Source organism: Gorilla gorilla, chromosome 5, assembly GCF_029281585.2.
Source record: "Gorilla gorilla gorilla isolate KB3781 chromosome 5, NHGRI_mGorGor1-v2.1_pri, whole genome shotgun sequence".
Lineage (NCBI taxonomy): Eukaryota > Metazoa > Chordata > Mammalia > Primates > Hominidae > Gorilla > Gorilla gorilla.
The window spans coordinates 155,771,707-155,798,615 of record NC_073229.2 but is presented as its reverse complement, the minus strand read 5'-3'; the positions used below and the strand labels follow the sequence as shown (position 1 = coordinate 155,798,615).

At 37.7% G+C, this 26,909-nt stretch overlaps 2 protein-coding genes across 3 annotated transcripts in view; one reads left to right on the top strand and one right to left on the bottom strand.

Annotated features, from left to right (window-relative positions):
• Positions 1-2,597, top strand: part of MED23 (mediator complex subunit 23) — a 42,672-nt gene extending 40,075 nt beyond the window's left edge. For both annotated transcript variants that reach the window (XM_019029796.3, XM_019029795.3), the window contains one exon: positions 1,498-2,597. In XM_019029796.3, the coding sequence (XP_018885341.1) occupies positions 1,498-1,665 (168 nt within the window). In that variant the 3' untranslated portion in view covers positions 1,666-2,597. The remainder of the gene's footprint in view (positions 1-1,497) is intronic.
• A 2,411-nt stretch (positions 2,598-5,008) lies between these two features.
• Positions 5,009-16,149, bottom strand: ARG1 (arginase 1). Its single transcript, XM_004044682.3, has 8 exons — positions 16,036-16,149; positions 12,641-12,713; positions 10,070-10,244; positions 7,954-8,113; positions 6,635-6,729; positions 6,182-6,286; positions 5,847-5,983; positions 5,009-5,595 (listed from the first exon to the last, which is right to left on the bottom strand). Exons 1-8 carry the CDS (start codon positions 16,090-16,092, stop codon positions 5,429-5,431), a joined length of 969 nt encoding a protein of 322 aa, XP_004044730.1. The 5' UTR covers positions 16,093-16,149; the 3' UTR covers positions 5,009-5,428.
• Positions 16,150-26,909: the final 10,760 nt, after the last annotated feature.

Genomic DNA, 26,909 nt, shown 5'->3' with positions numbered 1-26,909 from the left:
CCTTTTTAGGCATCAGAGGCATATTATTCTAGATGTAGTATTAAAGTAAATACATGTTATAATTTCTTCTACTTTTCCCCCTTGATATTTGCAACAGAACATCTGAAAAAGACCTAGAGGGTTAATTAATAGTGATCTCATTAGGGAGAAACAGTGGGATATGGCTGCTGAAATATGAACAGAGAGGTTGTTGTGTTATGAGTAAAGGAGGTCCTGCTTCTCCTGACACTCATGGTGACATTAGACAAACTGCGGCATAACTAGAAGACTAAAGTCAGGATTCTAGACTAATCCTGACTAGAGACTAACTCATGAAGAGTATTTAAAGAATATGGGAATGCTTATCCTGAAGAAAAAAGTCCTAGGGAATTATTTATGACCTCAGCATTTTGGAGGGTTTTCATTTGGAATAGGTATTAGATTCGTTCTGTGTCACTTTAGAGGGTGTATGAATTCTGGTAAAGTTAAAGGGAGGCCATCCTGACTTAGCATATGAAGAGGAACTTCCTAATGGGGATGTCTGAAAGTAGAAAAAGACCTTGAATCATAACTGAGTTTCCTACGTGTAGGAAACAGAATCTGGGCCATTTTAAAGGAGTGGAGGTAGTACAGATAGGGAAAGTTAAGTCCATCCTCCTACCCCTCCCAGTACTTTAGGTTGAGATGCCAAGGAGGTTGACTCCTTTATGTCTCAGCAGCAGTGTCAAAGAGAGTTGACCTGTTCTCTCTCATGTAAGAAAGAGAGAAATTGTATCTGCTTTTGTTACAACACAGAACATGCAGAGAAACCGTAAAAGAAATTGTTTATTTGTTTGTTTTCTTAAAAAAAGTATTCTTTACATTTGGGCCTAAGAAGCTTTAACACAAGGGAGTACAGAAAGGAAAAGTTCAAAGAGCATTTGAGTAAAGCTAAGAAAGCTGTGAAACGACTTGATGTGTTTGTCTCCTTAGTGTTTTTCAAAAGAATAGATCTAATATTATTTAGTTAATTCCAAGTGTAAATCAAAACCAAAATAATTAGTTTTATAGATAAATGTTGCAAACATGAGTTATTCAAAGAACTTTATAATTATGCTTCATGCTTCTGTAAAGATGGCATTTTAAAAGAATGATCAACTTGTTGGATGTATAAAATTTCCAGTGTAAACTCTGCTAGCTTTTGGTAGTGGGATGACTGGCTAGCTAGATGAGTATATGCCTTTGTGAGTATATGCCTTTGTAAGTATATGCATATATATGAATATACACATGGTACATGTACAGACATGCATATATAATATATAAGGGGTGTGTGTGAGGGAGAACGTATTGTTTCTCATGCAAGAAAGAAATCATTGTATCTGCTTTTCTTAAAACACAGAACATGTTAAGAAACTTCTCATCTACCCCACGACACTCCTTAGTTTATTGTCTCCGGATATGTGTAAATCCTGCTTTAAATGTGAGAAGTTGAAATTCTCTGATTAAAGTACGTTTTAATGTGTTTTTATTTCTTAGGTAGAGAAGATTATTTGTAACTTAAAACCAGCTTTAAAACTTCGTCTTCGATTCATCACACACATTAGCAAGATGGAGCCAGCTGCAGTGCCTCCACAAGCCTTGAACAGTGGGTCTCCAGCACCTCAGTCTAATCAGGTGCCCGTGTCTTTACCAGTAACTCAGTGAAGCCAGACTGTACTGTGGAGAAAGTAGAAATACATCCGTCTTTGAGAGTGGACTCAAACCTTTTAAATCTGAGTGTGATCACACTGTAGTGATATAGTAGAAGTAGTGATGATATTCAGATTGTTTTATTTTGATTCAAATAATGAATCTGTTGACACCTTATAACTCCCATCTCCCTATCTATATTTTTGTCTCTAAGAGATCAAGTAAGATACATGTTGTTCATATTCATAACAACTTATTAGAGCTACGTAGGAACATAGAGGTATCTGTGATCAAATGACTTTTGTCATTGGGACTTTCAGTCTTTCCTATTCTAGCCGTTGTTTTTGTTTGTATTTTTTATTATTAATGACATATTTAGTCTTCAGATATATTATTTTAAAGGCACCACACATGTAAAACAGTTATTACAAATATTTTATACATAAATCTCTTAGTAGATTTTCAGAATAATAGAGATTTATATCAAGAAAAAGAATCTAGATTTTGTTGCATTGTAGGAGCAAACAAGGCTTCATATTCTTTTTAAAACGACTTGAAATTTTATTATAAATTTCCATAGTTTCTATCAAGGTCAACTGGCAGTTTTATTACCTTTGCTATGGACTTGAACTTACTGTATAAAATTAGTTGGAAGCCATGTAAGAAAATAACATCTGAAAATTCTTGAACTTAAAATCATGCTTAAATGGTTGATTCTTTTTTTAAAAATAAGTTAATTGCTTTTGCAGGTTGACACTCTCACCTGACAGATGATGTAATTCTTCAATTTTTATAATCTTAAAATTTTTAAATTTTATATTTGTAAATACAGTACACATTTTATTTCTTGGATTTTGAGAGACATTGTTAATTTTGGGGGAATTTTGGGGGAATTGGCATTGTGAAGGACTTGAAAACTAATGAGTAAAGTCTGCTGAATGAATAAACCGTGTGATTGTTTCATGACTCCTTTGGAATGAGTGTCGGCTGTGTGCCAGGCGGTGTGCTGGCTGGGGTCAGTTGGAAATGGGGTACTCTATGGTTCCTACACTACAGTCGGTGACTGACATTGGCCTAGGAATGAAGAGTTACAGATTCTTTTAAAAAGAACTAGTGAATTTAACCAACTGTATTTCAAATTCATATTTCTAAATACATTCCTCCTAGAACTTTATTTTCTTTGTAGCTCATGTTATTGCCATCACTAAATCATTACTGGCCATGCAAGTCCAGCTAAAAATTTATATAATGGTAAAAGTAATTTTTGCAGACTTACTCTTTTCTTTTTTTTTTTTTTGAGACGGGGTCTCACTCTGTCACCCAGGCTGGAGTGCAGTGGCACACTCTGGGCTCACTACAAGCTCCACCTCCCGGGTTCATGCCATTCTCCTGCCTCAGCCGCCCTAGTAGCTGGGACTACAGGCGCCTGCCACCACGCCCGGCTAATCTTTTGTATTTTTAGTATTAGTAGAGATGGGGTTTCACTGTGTTAGCCAGGATGGTCTCAATCTCCTGACCTCGTGATCCGCCGCCTCGGCCTCCCAAAGTGCTGGGATTACAGGCGTGAGCCACCGTGCCTGGCCCCTGCAGACTCATTCTTAAAATTACCCAGAAAAAATGCTAGAGATTATTTCAAGTGTTAATCTTAGCATAGCGTCAATGTATTCTTGCTGCCTTGAGGCATTTATTGCTTTTTGATCCTAAAATGAGGATAATTGTGACACTAGTATTATACAAACAATAGAGGAAATGAAAATCAATATAATCACTTTCTCAAGGACATAAACGTTCTAATTAATTTATTACAAATTCAGTTTTCCCTCTCTAGCTTAAAAACATGGGAATATAATTTCCCTGGATAGGCTTTTAAATACATTTTTAATCAGAGACTAATAGAAGACAAAAACTTTATTTGGGTTTAGAATACAGCAGAGGGGAAAAAAATGCCTTTATGTTTATCACATCCTAAAAGTTTTTCTTTTTGAAAATAGTAAGTTTAGAGTGGCTCTGTCCAGTATGACTTTCTGCAATGATGGAAATGTTCTTTACCTGTGCTATTCAATACACTAGTTAGCAGCTACATTTATCTAGGAAGCATTTGAAATGTGGAACTGAATTTTTTAATTTTATTAAGCTTTAAATGACCACATGTGGCTACTGTATTAGAGAATATATCTTAGCGTGAGATCCATTATAATTGCTCCCATTTAAAAGTAATTCAATAAAATGTTTATCTTTCAAAGGCCTGGGAGTTAGAGGTAACAGTTTTTAAATTCTGTGTTACATTTGAAAAATCAGATTGTAGGGGCTCTTTATTATATAGCTGTTAAAACAAAAACACAGGAGAAATCCATTCATGGAGCCTACCTTTTTTACAGGACCCCCTGGGGTTTTCACATAAATTGCTGGGAGGAGAAAAACTTTGCTTCCCTTGTTTTGATTACCGTTTACTCTGGTTTGTTTTTTCCGTTTTCCTTACTACACTCCAGAGCCAAGATGAGTTTTTAGGATATAGCTAATGAGATATACTAATTGCAGTAAGTGAAGGGTGAAACGTTGGAAGCCATAGGTAATTTTAGATGACATCCTCAGCTGAATTAGTAATTATTAAAAACAAACTAGCAATTTGATTATTTATGTGGCTCCTGAATAGATTTTGGGGAATATGGTTGGCTTTTTTTTTTTTTTTCAGGGTCTCATTCTGTTGCCCAGGCTGGAGTGCAGTGGCGTGATCTGAGCTCACTGCAACTTCCATCTCCTGGGCTCAAGCAGTCCTCCTGCCTTAGCCTTCTGAGTAGCTGGGACTACAGATGTTCACCACCATGCCCAGCTAGTGTGTGTGTGTGTGTGTGTGTGTGTGTGTGTGTATTTTTTGTAGTGATGGGGTTTCACCATGTTGCCAGGCTGGTCACAAACTCCTGGACTCAAGCTCTTTGTCCTCCCAAAGTGCTGGGATTACAGGTGTGAGCCACCACATCCAGCCAGGAATATCTTCCACCTCCCAAAAGGCTACTTGAATAGCAACCATGCTTTTAAAATATTAACCAAAATCATGTTTGAGGTTTAGAAAAAGTAAAACATGGACATCTAGCCCAATGAACTTGGAGATTGCCCAAACCTATTATTACCCATTTTACAGTTGAAGAAACCAGAGCCAGGGAGTTTAAATAGCTTCAAGGCCTCACAGTGTTTTGGGGATGATTGATTTCACTGTGACTTTTCAAATGTTTTGTATTTTAACATTAAAAACTTAGTAGTTTTAAGCAGGACGTATTTATGAATGTGGGGTGTGTGTGTGTGTGTGTGTGTGTGTGTGTGTGTGTGTATTGCATGTATTTAGAAATATGTAGACACAATATAATCTTGTTATAAAGAGTTTATTATAAAAAATCACATTTTTTGAATGACATGGACACATAGTACCTTGCCACATGTGGTAGCTTTGTCTCCTGATTCCAGGAGTCCCACTCTATGTATGGGGGCTTATGTAAGTGTGCTTATTTTTAATGCCAGCAAATTTTTAATTGGAAATCAATGTACGCTTCTCTAAGGATAAGTCTTTTGCCAAGTTAGAAAATATAAGCTTTTAAATTTCAAAAAAGTTAGAATTTCCACATCTTGAATTTTACACCAAGAGGGAATTTGTAGAGTTTATACTAATTGGAAAAACATTTTTCTGAAAGAACAAATCTTTAGAAGGATAACTCTATGCTTAAGAAAATGATTAGCTTTCTAATTATGCCATTAACTATGAGATTTATATCAGATGTTTCCACATTTACTTAGGTGGGTTAAGGTAGTCAATAGGCTTGTGATTACCCTCCCGAGCAACTCCGAAACAAGCCAAGGTTATTGCTACTGCTGTGTTCACTGTTCGAGTTACTTCTTCTGGTGTCTTCCCCAGGGATGGGTTCACTTCCATTATATCTAATCCTGAGAGTAGCCCTACAACAACAAATTGTAATAATGTAATTTATAAAATAGTTGACATTTTGAAATTAGTACAGACAGACTTGAAAGATTATCCACTAACAGAAAAAGGTAGTAACCGATGGAAAACACTTTAGTTATTGCATCATGTGACTGATGGACATTCTGAAAATGTCAGCTGGGACTTGGTTTTCAGGTCAAGGAGGTATAAATATATATTAGTCAAGTGTACACTTGCTTCTCTATTCCCTCAGATTGTTAACTACCTGTTTTGTAGATTTCTTCTGTGATGTAGAGACCTTCTCTGTATGTCAGACCTCCCACGACTGGTGTGCCAGTAGCTGGTGTGAAAGATGGGTCCAGTCCGTCAACATCAAAACTTAGATGAATTGGCCTTTTCTTTCTTTTAAGAAGTGGGAAAGGATTTCAGTTTAAGGTTGATGGCTTCACATTTCATAGATAAATAATCTGTTACCTTGTTTTATAAAAAGTAGCAACCCATTATTTCACGTAAAGACTTTATTAATAACTTACATTGGTTAATGTCAGTAGCAACCTTGTATGTTGCACACACATGTGTGCACACACAAAAGAATCCTACCTTCCTAGTAGATAGCTGAGTGTTCCTTCCATCACCTTGCCAATTCCTAGTCTGTCCACTTCAGTCATTGAAAAGTATTTAATGCCTAGAGTTTTCAAAATGTAGCTATAAAAGATAAATTAAGATAATTATAATTAATAAGGCTGACTGTGCCTGCCTGTCTCCTTTTAAGGGAAATATAAATATAGTATAATATATAAAACATTTAGGTTCTATGAACCTAACTCAATATAGTTTTATTTGTATTTATTTTTAACAGCAAGTCAATTGAGATTTAATTGCCTGGATACATACATATGTATGTACATGTATATAAATATATGTGTGTGGGTGTGTGTGTGTGGGTGTGTGTGTCTTGATGTTTAATTTTCTCTCATAGATTTGGTCAGTAAAGCATATCTAGCACACAAAGGGACAAAAATGGAGGCAAATCACATCAAGGAATAAGCTTACTGTTCCCCAGGGTCCACGTCTCTCAAGCCAATATACACAATATCCTTGGCAGATATGCAGGGAGTCACCCAGGAGAATCCTGGCACATCGGGAATCTAAAATTACAATGTTTTCACTTGGTTATGTATGATTCTCTTGAACAAATCCTACATTCAAAGGTAAAGACACATATTGGATTGCGTATATCTTATATTTAGAATATAAATACAGAAGAAATCATGTAAAAATAATACACAATTAAGAAGAGGATGTGTGCCTCCCCTTGATTGCTTTGACTTTGCCTTGAACCACTTGGCATTTACCTACTTTGTGCCCCATTCCTGCTGGGCCCTTCTTTCCCAGGGCTCCTCTATAAAGAAACGATTGTGCTCCCATTACTTTGGTAGCTTCCTTCTTTACTTCCCTTTCTCAGTAAGTCCTTAATCCAGAGGATGGCCTAGAGCAGCTGAGGGAAATTTGTGACCTGTCCTTTGGCTATTCTTCACGTGATAATATGATGATATCTGCTTTGTCCTCCGGGACGTTTAGTTTTTCCCATGTACTAGGCAGATACTTTGCAAGTTTATAAACCCATCCCTTGGTCATTAGTTCAAAAGACATTATTTCTGAGCATTTAACATAAGGAGGTTTTAACCTCTTGTATCATCATAAGGACCAAATATTATAATTATATCAATAAAAACTTTTTATTGATATACTATGGCATGTCAACAAAGTTATAAGCTGTAATATTAAATCTTAATCTGCCATTTTATTTTCCATCTTTTAGAAAAGGAGTTTCTACGGAGCAGGGAGATAGTTCTTTCTCTTATGATTTAGATAGGTGCTTCTCCCAGTAAATACATTAGTTCATAAACCATTATATCTGAAATTTTAAAATTTCTTTTTTGAAAAGCCTCTATGATATAGAAGGACTATTCAGTAAGAATGCAGAACTGTGTGGCATGTAGTGGAAAGAGGAAGGAATGAGGAGACCTGGTGCTAGCCCTTGCTTCACTATAGGCTTGGCATATATCTTGGGCAAGTTGGTTAACCTCTGAACCTCCACTGACCTGTTTATAAATGATTACTCTCTGCCCCACCTACTAAAAGGATAGTTTAAGAATTAGCAGAGAAAATATATATTAAGTCAGTTTGCAAGGCAGAGATAGAGAGCCTCACTGCCTTTTATCAACCAACCCTTTGCTTAGTGGCTGCAGAGAAAATGATTTGAGATTACACCAAGAATAAGATAACATGGAGTTTCTCATTTCCCTTCCACCTCCTGAATGTCTACTAAAAAGTATTCTGTTGCACTACAGTACCAACCAGTCTTTTACCTTTCCTTTTAGTTCCTTCAGGAGGAAAGATACAGGTTGTCCATGCAAGTTTCCACTTGTGGTTGTCAGCGGAGTGTTGATATCACTGTGAGCATCCACCCAGATGACTCCAAGATCAGGGTGGACCCTGGCATGGCCAGAGATGCTTCCAATTGCCAAACTTTTGGGGAAAAAATTTTGTGTGAACATCAGGTTTGCAGTGTCACTACATACATCATATTATTCACTCAATGCTCCCACTTGGTTTTCCTTTGAGTCACAGTGTCTGATATTTCTGATAGGTTCTGAATTGGAGATGCCAATTAGTTATAACAATAGAGAAAGCATAACTTACACTTAATGCTCACTAACTAGTTATATTTACATCGATTGCATTACTAAAAAAATTGTGATTTTTTTCCCCAAAATCCACCTTGTAAGAAAACCACGATTAGAGCTTAGCCAAAAAAATAAATGAGTATAAAAATACTAGCCACACAAGAAATTCCTTAGCATGAGACACTGTTCAATTCTCAGAGTTAAATTTGGATCATTTTCTGTACACTCATCTCTCTTGGTAAATACTTAATTCTCTAAAGTGAATTATGACAAAGTCTTTCAATTTTTCTTAAAATCCAGCTCTTTTATAATTTGAGAGCATCACTCAGAAGTTCTTACATGTTCTTACTCAGAAGTTCTTCAGCCAGCGTATGGCGTGTGTTCACTCATTCTATTCAATGCATCTAGTTACCCACTCAACCAGGAACAAAGTTCATCCCAAATACTTCAAGCTCCAGACATTTTGCTGGAATGGAAGACATAAATGATATCTTGCACAGAAGTTAAAAGTTAGGATTTATTAGGTTGGTGCAAAAGTATTGCGGTTTTGCCATTTAAAAACTGCAATTACTTTTGCACCAAGCTAGTACTATACAATGCCTGTATTCTCCCATTTGTGAATGTTTAAGTATCATTCAGAGAATCACGAGCTTTTAGATTCTCGAAGTGGAAGCAATAATGCCTTAACGTTCAGGTATGGATTATTCAGTGTGACGTTTGTTTTCCCTTTAGGTTTCTTGTCTTTTGCCATGTGCCATTCCTAAAATTTCCACTTAACAAATTTCTCCACTTAACAAAGAAAGCGAGCCTCAGTTTCCCAATTGCAGTTTTGATACAGAGGCCTTGGTGACAGTTTGGCTTTAGAAGAGGAAGCCAAGGAGGCCTGAAGTCATTGACTGCTCAAGAGCCATAGAAGTGTTTCTACTTTTAGATCTAATCAGGCCTCTCTGGTAAAATTATCCTAGGCCTTGGGAGTAAATATTTAAAAAGGCTCATGCACAAAAATCGTCTTTGCCACATTATTTGTAATGGTGAAAATTATAATGCAACCTGAATATGCCACAATATGTACATATATAGCGATGTAACCCCTTGATGAAAAATCATGCAGCAATTAAAAAACTGATGCTTATGATGCTTATGCACATCCCATGAAGCAACAAGGAAATTTGCACTGTAGAGTGAGAACACAACATAGACATCTGTCTCTCTCTCTCTCTCTCTCACACACACACATACACACACACACACGTTAAACAAAGTCATCATGTACAAGGAAAAAAAAGATGCCATGAAAGAAATGTGCCAGATTTTCAATTCTGGTTGAAATGGTTGCTAGAGAAGTACAATTACCACATTTTTTTTTCTTGTGTGTGTGTGTCTGATGCTTTCAAAAATGTTATGATCATTACTTTTATAATGAAAAACACATACTTTGAAATTGTTGACCTATATGAGTTGTATATATTATCGGCAATTAAGAACAAATAAGCTATGAATTGCCTCACATACTTATTTAGAAATGTAAGCTTGTGATGAATATTTAGATGAAATCCATTCATATTTCATACATTTTCTGCTGTATTAGGTCAAAATACAGATATTGTAACACTTCAAATTGAGCGAAGTCTGTTTCTATAATAAAAGTAACCTATAAAATTTTTTTAAAGGCAGAAAATTTGATATAAAATATAGGTCAATGCTTTTCTGTCTATATTTCTATATTTTCTCTCTTCTTATGGCCTTGGTTACACTTCCGTTGTGCCAGATTCCCATAGACACAGTTATTCAACAAGACCTGTGGTCTCCGCCCAGCACCAGGCTGATTCTTCCGTTCTTCTTGACTTCTGCCACCTTGCCAGCCAGCTGCTCGCTTGCTTTTCCCACAGACCTTGGATTCTTCACAATTTGAAAGGGACTGTCATTAGGGATGTCAGCAAAGGGCAGGTCCCCATAATCCTTCACATCACACTCTAAAATTAAAAGTTTTGAGTTACTAAATTAAAAAGTAGATTATAAATCAGTCTGTGTAGGATGATCTCAATTGTATAAAATAGGCATATATTCACAAGTATAAGCAAAGGAAAAACCTGAAAGGTCTGTAAATCTTGGGAAGGTAGACCCATGTCTGCTTTTGCTTGACGTCATGTTACCAATACCACACACTGGTGCAGCTGTATACTGGGCTCTCAGTGAACACTTCTTGAATCCATCCAGTTAAACTGGACACCAAAATATAACAGTGATAATCTTCTGGTTTGGGCTTAATAGGGAATGTCACTGTCTCTGTCTCTGTCTCTCTGTCTCTCTCTGCTTATGTGCTTTTTACCTTTCTATAGTAAGCATGCTTCATTTTGATAATAATTAAATACATATATATCGGTATATATATGTATTCTCAGAAAATTTAGAAAGCACTGGTGTATTTTCATCTAGAGATACACACACACACAGACACACAAAATATCCATTGAACCTGCCTCATAGTGGTATTATCATAAATAAATAAGAATATGTGAATATGTACTTAGCACTGCGCCTAACACTTTGGAAGCTTCAGAAATAAAGCTTTTTAGTTATTCTTTTTAGTAAGGAAAAATTGCAGGTAACCCCAAATTCCTAAGGACTGGGTGTGCTCCCTAAAAGGCCTTGAATTAGGCTTGAAAAGTAGAGAGTTTCATGTAAAACTGTGATATGGCATCAGTTCGGTGTTCTGAACTAATTGGCCATTAAATATGGTATTTGTTACATGTCTGTGTGAATCTGATTTAGTAACGCCTCCAAGAAATTTCACCTGATACAACACGTGACCAAATTATGCTTGTCAGTTAAGGGACAAGTCCATTACCCAAGCATTCTGTTCTCTACTGGGTGTCTGTATTTGTCTTTTTTTTTTTTTTTTTTTTTAAAGATTTACGAAGTGTAATTCTTGTTCACTAAAACTCACTCATTTTAAGTGTGCGGGTCAATGAGTTTGAAAAATTCCATCCTGCCCCTTTAGAGGTAATTCTTGCCCCCAACCCCAGGAACTGCTGATCTGTTTTCTTTTGCTATGCTTTTGTCTTTCCAGAATGTCATATCAGTGGAATCATACAACATGTAGTCTTTCTTGTCTTATCATGCTGCTTTTGAGATCTACCATGTTTTTGCCTGTGTTTGCGGTCCATTCCTTTTTCTTTTTTTTTTTTTTTTGGAGATGGAGTCTCGCTCTGTCGCCCAGGTTGGAGTGCAGTGGCGCAATCTCAGCTCACTGCAACCTCTGCCTCCGGGTTCAAGCCATTCTCCTGCCTCAGCCTCCCAAGTAGCTGGGACTACAGGCTCATGCCACCACGCCCAGCTATTTTTTTGGTATTTTTACTAGAGAAGGGGTTTCACTGTGTTGCCCAGGCTGGTCTCGAACTCCTGAGCTCAGACAGTCCACCCACCTTGGCTTCCCAAAGTGATAGGATTACAGGCCTCAGCCACCGTGCCCGACCAGTCCATTCCTTTTTATTGTTGAATACTATCTCGTTGCATGGATGTGACACTTTTTGTTTAACCATCTACCAGTTGATGGGCATTTTGCTGTTTCCATTTTTTGGTTATTATAAATATGGCTGCCCCCAAACATTAAAGTACAAATCTCTTACCCAAGACAAGTGAAAACATATCCACACAAAGACTTGTACTTGAATGTTTATAGTTGTACTTCTCTGCACCCAGGAGTAGAACTGCTGGGTCAAAATGTAAATATATGTTTACCTGAGAAACTGCCCATCTACTTTCAAAGTGGCTGTATCATTTGCATTCCCATCAGAAATATATGAGAGTTCTAGTTGCTCCACATCCTGACCAACACTTTATCAGAATCTTATATGTAAAGGTAACAGAAAATTGAGCCCATACTTTAAAAATATATGTAAATTTGCATTTGCATGCTTATGTATATGTATGTATATATACACACTGCGCCCACACTAGGTGCTGTTGTTATTATCATTATTACTGTTTTGTTTTATTTTATTTTATTTTATTTCACAAATAGGGGTCCTCTTGCTAGTAGCATACTTCCTGCTGCATCTTGCCTTCCATTTGCTGTTCCCCCAGCTCCCCTACCATCCACCCCAACCCCCGTTCTTGCACACACAATTTATCTTATACCGTAGTTTGCTGGAAAGACAAAATATCTGAGTGAGGTTGTACATCCAGCAATGCTTCCTGAGCATTCTCCCCATGCCCTGCTGCTTTTGTAGGATGTGTTTCTCGGGTTATAACCAGTACCGCAATTCTGATGTAAATATTCCAGACACACTCCAGGTTCACAGGGGCCTGCTCTTTCCTTCAGAGTGGGGAGGAAATCAGGCTGATCATTTTTCAACTTAAAAATTACCTTGTTCTTTAAGTTTCTCAAGCAGACCAGCCTTTCTCAATACTGTAGGGCCTTCTTCCACCCCTCCTCGTGGCTGAACAATTAAAAAATAAAGTACTTCAGACATTATCATGACCATCAGATGCTCACAGCAGGAACCCTTTTCATTATTTAATCAGTTGAACTGTAACTATCATTTTTTGAGCTCCTACAGAGCCAGGAATTTACATCATCTCTTTTAATCTTCACAGCAAGGTAGACTGAATGACTTTTATGCCAAATAGAAAGAACTAGAATCACAAAGGTTATATGGATTTCAGACTGGCACACAGCTAATAAGTGGCAGAGCCTATGTTCATATTCAGGTCTTTGGATTCCAAAACCTGCATCCCCTCTTCCCGTCAAACCATGTTATCAACACAGTGAACACGTAGTTTGTGCAAAAGCAGTCTGGTAGATGAGATCCAATAATGAAAAGGCTTTTGACTTTGAGTCCCTCATAAGCTGATAGGAGATATGGGCATTTAACCCCAGTTACAATACATAGCTGCTTCAGTGATGATATAAAATGTCCTAGTAACAAAAACAGGATGCCCTTAACACTGTCGGGGACAGGGTGTGTCAGTAAAGGCTGCAAGACATAAATGCTGTTTAAGCTGAGTCTTGCGACATGAGTAGGTAGTTAGGAAAACAAGACAGAGTGATGGAGAAACTCTGCAAACCAAGGGAACGATTGGGCAAAAGCATCGAAAGAGTGTGACAGGAAAGAGACCTACGTGCATGTACTCACATAAGTAAGCTAGAGCTCTTGGGGAGAAAGCAGGCAACAGAAAACGTCATCACCTGGGAGCTGAAAACTACAAACAAAGACCAACCCAGTAATTTCAAGTTTTGGCCTGCTTAACAGTAGATGGGAAGTTCTACCCTTGCCGTTTTGACATTAGGGAAACTAACACTCTTCCTCCAAGGGGCAAGTCTTCCTCAGTCCCCTGAACAATTAGAGGTCTAAAGGCACAGTTCCTTTCTGTATCTTGCTGATTTTAATTTCCAACAGAGCTTTTAGATGCAGAAGCTTATTACATGTTGTCAGATGAGACAATGTGTTAAAAGACACGTGTGTCTATCTTTAGGATTGGGGCTGTGGCATCAAAGTAAGCAAGTATTTTTTCCCCATTCAAAGGAACAGAAGACTTGCCCTGGGTGCCAGGCAAATCCTTGATGTTAAATTCCTGTCCCTGGCAGCAAGGGACCCACCCTATCCTCTGCCTGACACATTTTGCTTCTTTACTCCCTTTTTGCTTGACACACCTCCCTCTCCCCAATCAAGTAAACATGATTTCTCCTTCTTTCAACCCCAATAGGGTGCTGCTTGGTTCATGTTTTGCCTTTAGTTTTGTGTCTGTTTTTGTCTTTTCCTCATTGTTAGATTTCAGTCCAGCTTGCTTTACATGTGGGGCACTATATTTTGTAGTGTAGAGCTGACATATAGTAGATACTCAATCCTCAGTTTGATAAAACTCCTTGGCTTTTTTACCCTTCTCCCTTTCATATTTTAGAACAAAGCTCATAGACCCCTTAGTTGACACTATATTTGCTATAACACAGCCATTAAATTTTCTAGAATTCTTTTTTATTTGTTTTATTCAAATGGCTTCTCATGATTGGGCTTTCCTCTTGCTTGCTCTATCTGCCCACTTTGGAAATTGCTTTGCCAGCTCCACCGACTTTCTAAGCTGGGCCCAATCCCTAAATGGCCACAAGTATAAGGTCACCTTTGGAGTTGAATAGTCTGAAGAGACACCAGTGCAAATCAAGGGCATAGGCATTGGAATCAGATTATCTTGTCTGGAATTATGCAGTCAAGGCTGTGTGACGTTGAGCATATTACCAAACCTCTCTGAGCCTTTTTTTAACCCAACTGTAAGGTAAAAATAATACCTACCTTATTGTTTGTTCGCTGCCTTGCAAGCCTTTCAAGGAGGTGAGACAGGGATGAAGCCCTTTCTCAGACTCAAGATTTTAGTCATCTGCCCTCTAATCCTTTCCTTTTGCTTATTTGTCAAACTTGTACCTCCTTTAGGTGAGGACAAATACTTATGTGTTGGCCATTTTATCCTCTCTACTCTATGACTTAGTGTAAAAAATCTCTCTCTTTTAGTCCTTACAATCATGAGAAAATGAACTCCATTCTCATGACCATGTTTTAATGGGAGGAGGGTGGTAGAAGGAGGACACTTGCTTCCCTTTTGTAAGGTTTTTAAATTATATATTTATTATAACCTGTTCAAGAGTGGGTGAGAACAGTGTGGATTTTAAAAGGAACACTTCTGTGTCAGCAAAATGTCCCTGTGTTTGGGAGAGACATTTGGAGGATTTCCAGGGGAAGCAAAGTAGTATTTACTGACAGTCCAAATGCAGTTTGGGCCTCTAACCTCTGGCCTCTCTCAATTTGTTTTGCAGTAAAAAGTCAGAGTACACAGCAAGGGTTCCAAATTAAGACGAAGCAAAACGCTGCCCAGATCCTGAGAAACCTGGAGAAAATCAACCTTAGTAGTTTCAACTCATACATTGTCTTGTTTGATTTTGTTCTTTGTTTTTTATCCTCTTTAAGCACAGATGCGTGTTGAAGTCTAAGGTGTTCTGTCATCACACTCTCTTTACTAGAATAAGTGTGCCCAGGCAGAAAAAAAAGTGTATTCAATGTTGCTGGCATGTGTGGATTCACAGCTGGTGGCTGTAAGGAAGTCTGGGAGTTTCATAAATCCATTAAAATCCTTTTAGAGTTGCCATCCCGCAGTAGGATTTTCTTTCTTTTTTTGTTCTTTTTTCCCCCTTCCAAGTGAGGCACATAAAGGATTCTACCTAGTCCATGAATGAACAGTTTCATAGAAACATTAAAACCCTAACATAACATGAATTATTCACAAAGTTGCATGAAACAATAATATTTAGGTTATCCAAATTATAAGAAGTCTGAAGGTTACCACCAAACTATTAAATTTTTCTAGGCATTAATTATATAACTAAACAAATGTATTTCTTAAAATTCTCTCTTCCTCTATATACACACAGTAACATCAAAAACAACAAGAGCAACTAAACCTAAATGAGTAGCTACAATGCAGAAAGAGTCCATTTCAATTCAAAGAAAAATATTTTCTCCTAAAATATATGAGAAAACATTCTGTAGGTTCAAATGAATTTAGCCTTGGCTGAGATCACGGGCCACAAAAGTAAGTGGATATGTGACTATAATTATACAATGTTGGAAAATGGTGAGAGGACTTTAAAATATGCATTTCCTGGCCAGATTGTATCAGAAAACTGAACTAACTAGACAATAGCACCTTACAAATTTTGAAGTCCAAAATTTTCAACTCAATTCCAGGAATTCAAAGAAAGACTTTTTTCCTTACCTGTCCCTTTGAGAAAGGAGCTCCAATAATCCCGATGGTTCTGGACTTGGCGCTCATGCTCTGACACTTCTCTTTGCTGCACTTGAGCTCTCCAGTCAGTCAACCCTCAGTGACAGAGGGCGCATCTTTTTTTTCCATTTATACTTGGGGTGAATAAACAACCTTTATTCTAATGAGGACAGCTGGCTCCACCCACTAAACCAAAGAATGACAGTCAACAGTCTTGCAATTTTTCATACATGGAGTAACTATATGGTTACTCCATGTATGAAGTAACTATATGGGGTTACTTCATACATGGAGTAACCTAACTCTGAGTCTAGGTCTCTAATCAAGTGACAATTATTCATGTTCTCACTTCACACCCTTTTAAAAAGCCAGCCAGATGACATTAACCTGACTTAAACAATTGACAAGTTTCACAACTACAGAAGAAGTCCTATTGTTCTGGCTCAGCAAACTCAGGGCAAGGCCCTTTCCTCCTCCAGATCTCTGAAGACATCCTTGTAGAAGAAGGGCCAGGCTTGGCAAGATCGTCTGTCACATCCCTTCCAGCCCTAACATCCTGAGTTGAGATTTCACACATGAGGGTAAATGGTTAATCCATGAGACACGTTTCATAAACCTTTAGGGTATAATATAATAAAGAGTATATAACTTCCTTTTTTGATGATTACTTTAAAAAATTAGTTACTTGATTGGTAACCCAGAGAGGTTACCATTTTTGAAGTATGGTGTACAGGAAAATAATTGTAGAATCATATCATAATCAAAGTATAGAAATAAAAATAGCTAACATTGAGTTTTTACCATGTGTCAGATGCAGTTCTGTTTCAAAATACCATATTTATATTTATACCAATTTTATGTGAAGTCTCATCATTGGTGCCATTATACTGATGAAGAAACTGAAGCTCAGACACGTTGCCAACATAGGTTGTAGAAGAAAAGTCGGGATTCAGTCTCTGACATTCTGAATCCACTTAACCGTTGAGCTTATAGTCTACATGCTGGGAAAGTGTCAACCTCTATGCCCCTGAGCTACCATTTGTCACCATACAAAAGTATGAATTTAAAATAAAGGCACCTTAAAGATCCTTCCGACTTTAAAATTATGTAATTGTAATTTAAAGGGAAAATTCACTTAGTAGAAACTAATTTCTTTTTCCTATTGGCGGGAAAGAACATTTTGGAATTTAAATTCCGTGAGGTCAGAGAATTTTGTCTGCTGTATCGCCAGGGACTAGAAGAGTGTTGGTATATAATAGGCACTCAATAAATATTTATTGAATGGATAAATGAGGAAACCAAAGTCTCATGGGTCCATTTTGATAGGACTGTTTTCCAAATAGGTTTCCTACCTTTTTCTTGTGGGTTTGCTTGTATATCCTAAATATTTACTTGTGGTATTCCTCATATTGCCTAGATATTAACCTCTTATAGCACTGACATTGCAAATAACTTCTCCCAACCTGTCAGAAATCTGATAACTTTTTATATGTTATCACTCAAAATCCTCAATTTTAAAATAGACACTTGTATAATTTCCCCCAATGCTTTGTGCTTTGGAAGTCTTATTAAAGTCCTGCCACCCCATCAAATTGTAGGTATGTAGTTTTACATTTTCTTCCATTTGCCTTAGAGCTTATCTTTCTCACTTAGTTCTTTAATCCATCTTTGTATGTTATGTAAATTTTCCAACTCGTTTTTCCTGTATCATTCATGCATCAGTTTCCTCAACAACACCCATTGAATAGTCATTCATTTTGCAATTGATTGGAGTGCTGTCTGTCACTAAACTCTTTCTTCTGCTCCATTGACTTATTTACCTATGGCTGCACCAGGTCCATCAGGTTTTATCAATACAGTTTTGCGGTTCATCTTATTGTTTAGGCAAGAGTAACTGTTTTGCTTTTCTTTTTCAAAATTGATTTATCTTTCATGGGTCTCTATTCTCCTATAGTTGGAATAACCTAATTCCTTAAAAGTATTTGCTAGAATTTTTACTAGATTTATAAATCAATCCACGGAGATTTGCTAACTTTCAAATTTCATTGCTAGAATTTTTTCTTTGAAAAATTCACATCCTGAAAGTTCTTTGTATGCCAAGCTGAGATTGCCTTCCTGTCATTTGAACCATTGGTCACCACCCTTTAATCCAAGTAAAGCACACTATCTCTTGGCTGTCATGTCTTTCTTGGATTTCTATTGTTTAGGCTGAATATTCCCAAATACCTCACTAATTTCTTGTGTTACATAGTTGCCACTTTCCTTCAGGTCACCAACTTGGTCGCTGTCTTCAAAACATCTCGCTTCCCTCTGCCTTTTCTAAATAGGGCATCCAGAACAAAATGCACATATCCAAATACAGGTGGAGTTATCTGGTCCATCAGACACAAATTTGATAACACTTGACTTTTCCAAGTCACTGATAAAAATGTTGAATAAGGCAGCACTTTTACAAACACTCTGTGACATTCCACTGGAAACCTTAACCCAGATTGGCATAGCCCCATTAATTAATCATCAGTCGATGTACAACTGATTACTAATTTCCAACTCAACCACTCCATCCTGTTCACGAGGACATCATAAGGAAATTTATCAGGTGTCTCAATAAAATCTCATCACACTTTACTACCTTTTCTTCTGCCAGTCTGACTTCCCTGTCAAAGTTGATGGGCTGACCTTGACAGGTCCAGTTCTTGGTGAACTCATGCTGACTTCTAGTGATTGCTGCTTCCTTTTTATTATTAACACAAGCTATTTTTTCAGTCTCCAAAGCTGTCATCTCAAGACTGCTAGAGGAAGAAGATAACGGGTGTCTCACCTATATCACTCTATCAAAGATCCACTTTTTTCAGCTCAATTCTTTCATTTATCTCAGGGTTATGTACATTGAGGTTTTAAAAGCCCTTCTAACACTGCAGGTCTCTTAACCAAATGTTGAAAGAAAAATCCTATCTGGCATTTTCCTGGGAATGAGACCACATCTTATTTGACCCTAATCCAAAGCTACTGGAATGAGATCTGACACATAACAGACCCTTGTATTAGTTTCCTATGGCTGCTGTTACAAAGTACTTGTACCACAAACTGGGTGCTTATAAAAAATAAAAAATAAAAATAAAATAAAATTTTTTTATCCATAGTTTAGAGGATAGAAGTCTGAAATCCAGGTGTCGGCAGAGCCATGCTCCCTCTGAGACCTGCAGGGAATCCTTCCTACCTCTTCCTAGCTGCTGGAGGTTTTCTGGCAATCTTTGGCATTTCTCGGCTCATTAGGTGCATCACTCCAATCCTCCATCTTCACTTGGCACGCTCCCTGTGTCTCTGTGTTTTCACATGGCAGTCTTCTTATAGGGACGTCAGTCATATTGGTTAAGCACCACCCCCCCCACCAGTATGGTGTCATATTAACTAGTTACATCTGCTATGGTCCTGTTTCCAAATACAGCCACATTCTGAGGTACTGAAGGTTAGGACAGCAACATATCTTTTGGAGGGATGTAATTCAACCCCTGGCAGCCCAAATTAATATTATTGAAATGATAAAGAAAGCATGAATTAAAAAGTTACATAATGAGGCCAGGCGTGGTGGCTCATGCCTGTAATCCCAGCACTTTGGGAGGCCAAGGCAGGTGGATCATGTGGTCAAGAGTTCGAGACCATCCTGGCCAACATGGTGAAACTCTGTCTCCACCAAAAATACAAAAAATTAGGCGAGTGTGGTGGCAAGTGCCTGTAATCCCAGCTACTCAGGAGGCTGAGGCAGGAGAATCACTTGAACCCGGGAGACGGAGGTTGCAGTGAGCCAAGATTGCACCACTGCACTCCACTCCAGCCTGGGTGACAGAGCAAGACTCCATCTCAAAAAAAAAAAAAAAAAAAAAAAAAAGTTACATAATGAGAGGGATGAAAAAAATGACACACTTTTGCCCTCTACTTGTTTTTCTTTCTGTGGCTCCAAACTACAGCCCATTTCTGCATTGTCTTTTCAATAGCCAGCTAACAGATAAGAATTCTTTCCAGATGAGGCCCAGGATTCTTAGCACTTTTACCAAAGACTGGAATATACACAAAATTTGAAAGACTAAATCTTGAACGGGGAGACTTCAGGGAATCATTTTGTTTGGTGCATTTCCTAAACCCCTTAAATCCAATACGGTAAGGTTGGACCTGGTCCTGGCACACTACACACTATGATTTTATGGAAATGTTCAAACAGGATGATCTCTGGGTAAGTTACATAGTCATTTCTTTGAGTAGGAACTCTCTTAACCCCTTAAGGCATATTAGTAGCCTAAGTAGCATGGGTCACCACAAAAAGAAGGTTCATAAGAAGTGTCTGGCTCGGGTTGCTTCACAACTATATGTTAATAGACGCCTACTCTTTCCTTCCTTTCTTTTTTTTTTTTACCCTCCCAGACTTGAAGCGGCACTCTTACGAATGTGGAGGCTATGGGAAACAGACTCTTAAAGAGCAGTGCAACTGTTCTCTCTCCGAGCATAGGGAGCTCAAGGCAGCACTGCTCTGGGACCAGGTGGCAGAGAGGAACTCAAAGAGGGAGCTACACCTACTTTGGTGCCCTGAGGTCTCCAGAGATGTCACCTAATGTCCAAACCAGTCCCTGAACTATAGCACTGAAGTCAATGGGAAGATATTTAAGTTTTGTTTTGGAAGCTTCAGCTACAGACCCCTAAAGAGAGTCTAAAAATAGGGAAGAAGGCAGAAGGTGTAAATAAAAGGGAATTAAAATCAGTAGATTCGTGAGCACATATGGATTGCCTCTTGGTATTCCTAGGAATAATTCAAAGATTTAACGTTCTGCACTAGTGGGTGAGGATTGGAGCCAGGGAAGTACTGTGCATGTCTGTTATTGAGATCTAGATTTATTCCAAGGTCAGTGTGGCCTGGGGTATAGAACTACAGGATATGAAATAACTGTGGCTCCTAAGGTAGAGTGGCTTCTCTACCAAGTTTCGTAGCTACTTGAGTCTAGAACTGAGAATGAAATCCACATTTCTTGGATCCTCCATGTTTCTTGGATAACACTGGATACTTCTAGAGTTATTCCCACAAGCTCATGTCACCTAAACCTGCAAGACTTCTTCATTCTTGTAAACGAGAGTCAACCTTTAGCTTTTAAAAGATTAAAGGAAATTTCAGAATCTTTCAGAAACTAAATCTGACGAGTAATGAACTACACACTCTGAAAAATGGAAAAAATAATCTGGAGAAAATCAATCATGTTTTCTACATAAAAGTGGAAAGTCAATCGAAGTTTACATTTTATTTTTCTCTGCCTTCTTTCTCGTCGTTTGGTCTATTAAGTAATGGATACCCTCAAAATCTAACTTCTCTGGAAAATAAAACTAAAGTAAAACAAAATTTTATTGTTTGCTAAAGCATTTTACTGCATCTATATATTAATTAACACTTGATACCAGTTTCTTGTAATTATTAAAGAAAACCAAAAGTGTATTAATTTGAGAGATGGTAGTATTTTTGCAAAATAAAATAGGTTGGCTCATGCTCTGGAAACTAACTTATCTAAGCTGCCATTGAAGCATTTCTGGAGGACAGTGGTTTTATGTAGATGTTTTTCAGATTTCTCTCTTTTACTTTGACATTCTGTAGCCTTGGTGTGATGTATCTTGGTATAGATTTTTATGTATCATTTTTGGATTTCATATATCCCTCTTGGACTTTCTAGGCCTCATGGATGTGTAAATTTGTATTATTTATCAATTTTTTACAAAAATCCTGGCTATTTTGTTGTTGTTGTTGTTGTTGGGCAGCCTTCTGAGCCAAGGTAGGCTCAGAGACTCTGAAATCCTGGCTATTTTTATGTGAGCTTCCCATTCTCAGAAGCTGAAAGTCTACAGGTGTATTTTTGAAAATAGACAAAATACAGTGGGAAGTTTAATTTATGATATTTCAGTGACATTTCCCAAATGGAGAAGTAAATAGGAGACCCATTCTCCGTATAGACTCTCTGAAGATTTGACTGAAGACATGTCTGCAAGGAGGCCTTGCTGGTTAGTTCTTCAGGGTCAAGAACAAATAAATTGGAGTGATGGCTGAGATCATGAAACATCTTCACTTGGCAGAGTCTAGCACCTTCAAAGCTATTCAGTTTTTTTAGCCTATGTGCTATAAATCATCTGATGAAGGACAGAATTCTTCTGGCATACCTAACTGCACACCTATATTCTGTGGGTGGTTTGGAACAAATATTCCTACTAAGGAAGAGGTGATCTGATGAAGTCAGAAGACTCTACACATCTAGATTCTTTAATAATTAATCAGCCAATAAGTATTTACTAAATAATCATTTTACTTAGTGCTTGCTTCCATGCTGTTTGCTATTTGGGATCCAGGAAAATAATATATGATCAGTACCCTTAACTCAGGATCAGCTTCCCCAAAATTGCCATGTATCTTAGTCTCCTTTCCCCTGGTACAGTTCCTCAGTTTTTCTTTGTCTTACATCAACTTCAGACTTTTGAAGAGTCTCTCAACTTAAATTCATCCGAGGTCTTCTTTAATTAAATTCAAGGTTTGCATTTGTTCAAGAATACTACAAAAGTAATGTGGTGTACTTCTCAGTGTATCACATTAGGAGGGATTTGACTTTGGTCTGTCCCATTACTGTCCCATTACTTTAATCACTTGGTTAAAGTAGTACCTCTCAAGTTTCTCCTCTGTAAATTTGCTATTTTTCCTTTGTAATAAATAAGCATCTTGTGGGGGCAATACTTTAATATTATATAATTATCCTGTTTCTCATCACACTTTGACCCACTAAGCTTAGCATCCATTGATGATTCTTGACTAAAGTAAATTACTGCTGTGATGTTTGCCAGATGGTAATTGTCTATTTCCATCATTTTATGTTATTTAAAAAAAATAAATTCTAGTTAATAAACTTGATAAATTTCTCAGTGAAATTAAGAGAAATGTAAGCTTCATTAATATTTATCAATTTATAGTTGATATACAAAAATATACATATCTAATGTATGCTTTTTTTTTTGAGATGGAGTCTTGCTCTGTTGAACAGGCTGGAGTGCAGTGGTGCGATCTTGGCTCACTGCAACCTCCACCTCCTGGGTTCAAGTGATTCTCCTGCCTCAGCCTCCTGAGTAGCTGGAATTACAGGCTCATACCACCATGCCTGGCTAATATTTTGTATTTTAAGTAGAGATGCGGTTTCACCATGTTGGTCAGGCTGGTCTCGAACTCGTGACCTTGTGATCTACCCACATTGGCCTCCCAAAGTGCTGGGATTTACAGGCGTGAGCCACTGCACCTGGCTTAATGTATACATTTTAATGAGCTTGGACATATGCATACATCCATGATACCATCACCACATATAAGACACTAATTCCAAAAAAGAGAAAAAAATTGTAAATACTGTAAAGCAAAAATAAAAAAGTAAAGGAAAAAATATATGTTTGAAACACTTTGAGCAACAAAGGACCAATGGCCCTAATGAAAAGGCGCTCTTAAAAATCATTAAGGAGACTTAAATCTAAGACCTCAAAACTATGAAATTACTACAAGAAAACATTGGGGAAAATCTCCAGGATGTTGGTCTGGGCAAAAATTTCCTGAGTAATATACCCCACAAGCACAGGCACCAAAGCAAAAATAGACAAACGGGATCAGATCAAGTTAAACAGCTTCTGCACAGCAAAGGAAACCATCAACAAAGTGAAGAGACAACCTGCAGAATGGGAGAAAATATTTATAAACTACCCATCTGACAAGGGATTAATAACCAAAGTATTTAAGGAGCTCAAAGAACTCTAGGAAAAAAACTAATCACCCGATTAAAAAATGGGCAAAAGATTTGAATAGATAGTTCTTGAAAGAAGACATACAAATGACAAACAAGCCTATGAAAAGGTGCTCAACATCACTGATCATCAGTGAAATGCAAATCAAAATTACAATGAGATATTACCTCACCCCAGTTAAAATGGCTTTCATCCAAAAGACAAGCAATAACAAATGCTGGTGAGGAAGTGGAGAAAAGGGAACCCTCGTACACTGTTGGTGGGAATGTAAATTAGTACAACCACTGTGGAGAACACTTTACAGGTTCTTCAAAAAAGTAAAAATAGAGCTACCACATGATCCAGCGATCTCACAGCCAAAACAAGGGAAATCAGTATATTGAAGAGATACCTGCCCTACCATGTTTATTGCAGCACTATTCATAAAAACCAAGATTTGGAAACAACCCAAGTGTCCATCAACAGATGAACAGATAAAGAAAATGTGTTATATACCCAATGGAGTACTATTAAGGTATAAAAAGAATGAATCCTGTCATTTGCAATAACATGGATGGAAGTGGAGATCATTGTGTTAAGTGAAATAAGCCAGGCACAGAAAGACAAACATTGCCTGTTCTCACTTATTTGTGGGATCTGAAAGTCAAAACAGTTAAACTCATGGACACAATTGAACTCGTGGACATAGAGAGTAGAAAGATGGTTACCAGAGCCCAGGAAGGGTAGTAGGAGGATGGGGGGAGGTGGAGACAAAAAAAAAAATAGAAAGAATTAATTAGACCTACTATTTGACAGAACAACAGGATGACTATAGTCAACTTAATTTCCCACTTTTAAATAACTAAAAGAATATATTTGGATTGTTTGTAGAATAAATGCTTGGGGAGCTGGATACCCTATTCTCCACGATGTCATTATTACACATTGCATGCCTGTATCAAAATATTTCATGTACCTCAAAATAAATATATATACCTACTATGTGCCCACAAAAATTAAAAATAATTTTTTTTAGAAAATCATTAAGGGACAACAAAGGGGAACAAAATATGGACAAAGGGCCTTACTTACATATGGCTAGTAAATAAATTGTGGAAAAGAAAGCCAGGATTCCCACAATCTGAAAAAGGAGTTAGATATAAGGAAGGTAAAAGGCTAGCATCTGTTCAGTGGTGTTACATCAGAGGATCCATATGAACTCATGGTTTTCAATATATTTTCAGGTGACTAGATATAGAAATAAGAAGTGTGTGAGAGTGTGTGTGTGTGTGTGTGTGTGTGTGTGTGTGTGTGTGTGTACACATACATTTCTCAGCTCTCTGCTGAAAGAGCCTGGAGACTGATTTCCAAGTACCAATGGATACCTCTGCACATGCATCTTGGTCTCCATCTACCATTCTCAAATAAAAGGGACCAGGGCTCCTTAGAGAAATGGGTCATTCCAGGGCTAGAAGAGAGGAAGTATAAGCTGCAAGTACAAAATAAGCCTGAAATCTCTTGTGGTACCAGAAAGTAAGGAAGTGCTCAATACATGTGAGGATCAGCTGATGCAGTGGCCACACCTGTAATTCCAGCACTTTGGGAGGCCAAAATGGGTGGATCACTGGAGCCCAGGAGTTCGAGACCAGCCTGGGCAACATGGTAAAACCCCATGTTGTACAAAAACACAAAAATTAGCAGGGCGTGGTGGTGCATGCCTGTAGTCCCAGCTACTTGAGAAGCTGAGATAGGAGGATCACTTGACCCTAGGAGGTACAGACTCAACCTCCCAGGGTCAAGCGATCCTCCCATCTCAGCCTCTCAAGTAGCTGGGACTACAGGCATGCACCATCATGGTGACGGAGCAAGACTCTGTCCCAAATAAGTAAATAAGAGGATCATGTAAAAGATACAGCAGTCAAAAGACTGGCTAAATCTGCGGCAGTCAAAGCCACAAAATAAATAATGATAGTAATTGATTATAACAAGTAGAGTAAAATAAGGATTTCTGAGTCTATGGTGATGCAAGTAATAAGTAAATAAAATGGGAAGAAATAAAAGCTCTTCCTTAAAGTAGTAGGTGTTACCTTCAAATAAAATAGTAAATAAAAGAGCTGACATTTTTGAAGTTATAGATACATCAAACTAACACATAAACTGCAAGCAAATGATGCTGCTAAAGCACTACTCATTTTATCTACTATTGTTTTTTTTTTTTTTTTTTTTGAGACAGGGTCTCGTTCTGTCACCCAGCTGGGAGTGCAGTGATCCAATTACAGCTTACTGAAGGCTCAACCTCCCTGGGCTCAGGTGATTCTCCTGTCTCAGCCTCCCAAGTAGCTGGAACTACAGGCATGTGCCACCATGCCCAGCTAATTTTTGTATTTTTTGTAGAGATGGGGTCTCGCCATGTTACCCAGGCTGTTCTCAAACTCCTGGGCTCAAGCGATCCGCCCACCTCAGCCTCCCAAAATGTACAGGCATGAGCCACCACACCCGGCCTACTCATTTTAAATGATCTTAGTTAGGTTAAACATTGTCGTAAATATTGCGTTATTTATGCTTCTAATATATTTAGCTAGCTTTCTTCTCTACCAATAATTCTATCATAAACAAGCCCAGAAAATAAACACAAATGGGAATAAATGTTTCTCTGTGTGTATTGATTATATGCACTGCTTCATGATCTATATATTTAGTTGTGTTTCTTGGAATTTTCAAACGAGCTTTTAACACCACATTTTGCTTTTAATTATTAATAGCCTATCATAAATGTTGTGATGGGTTTTATATAAAATGTATTGTTATTATTTGGCTTCTGCACAGTTTAGTTGAGAATTTTGTTTCCTCAATGTTAACTGAAAGCGTATTGGAGAAAGGGGGGTGTAAAAAAAGTCTTAAAGTCAGGACATGATGCAACTTCTACCTACCTCATTTGATGTTAACAATTAAAGGATGATTGTGAAATGCATAAATAAGCATTAAGCAATTTATACTGTAAATAACTGGTTTGAGTGGCCCTGTGCATTAGCAGGATCGCAGAGGCTGATGTTCTGTCAGGGAGAAGAGGGGAAGATTAAGTGATC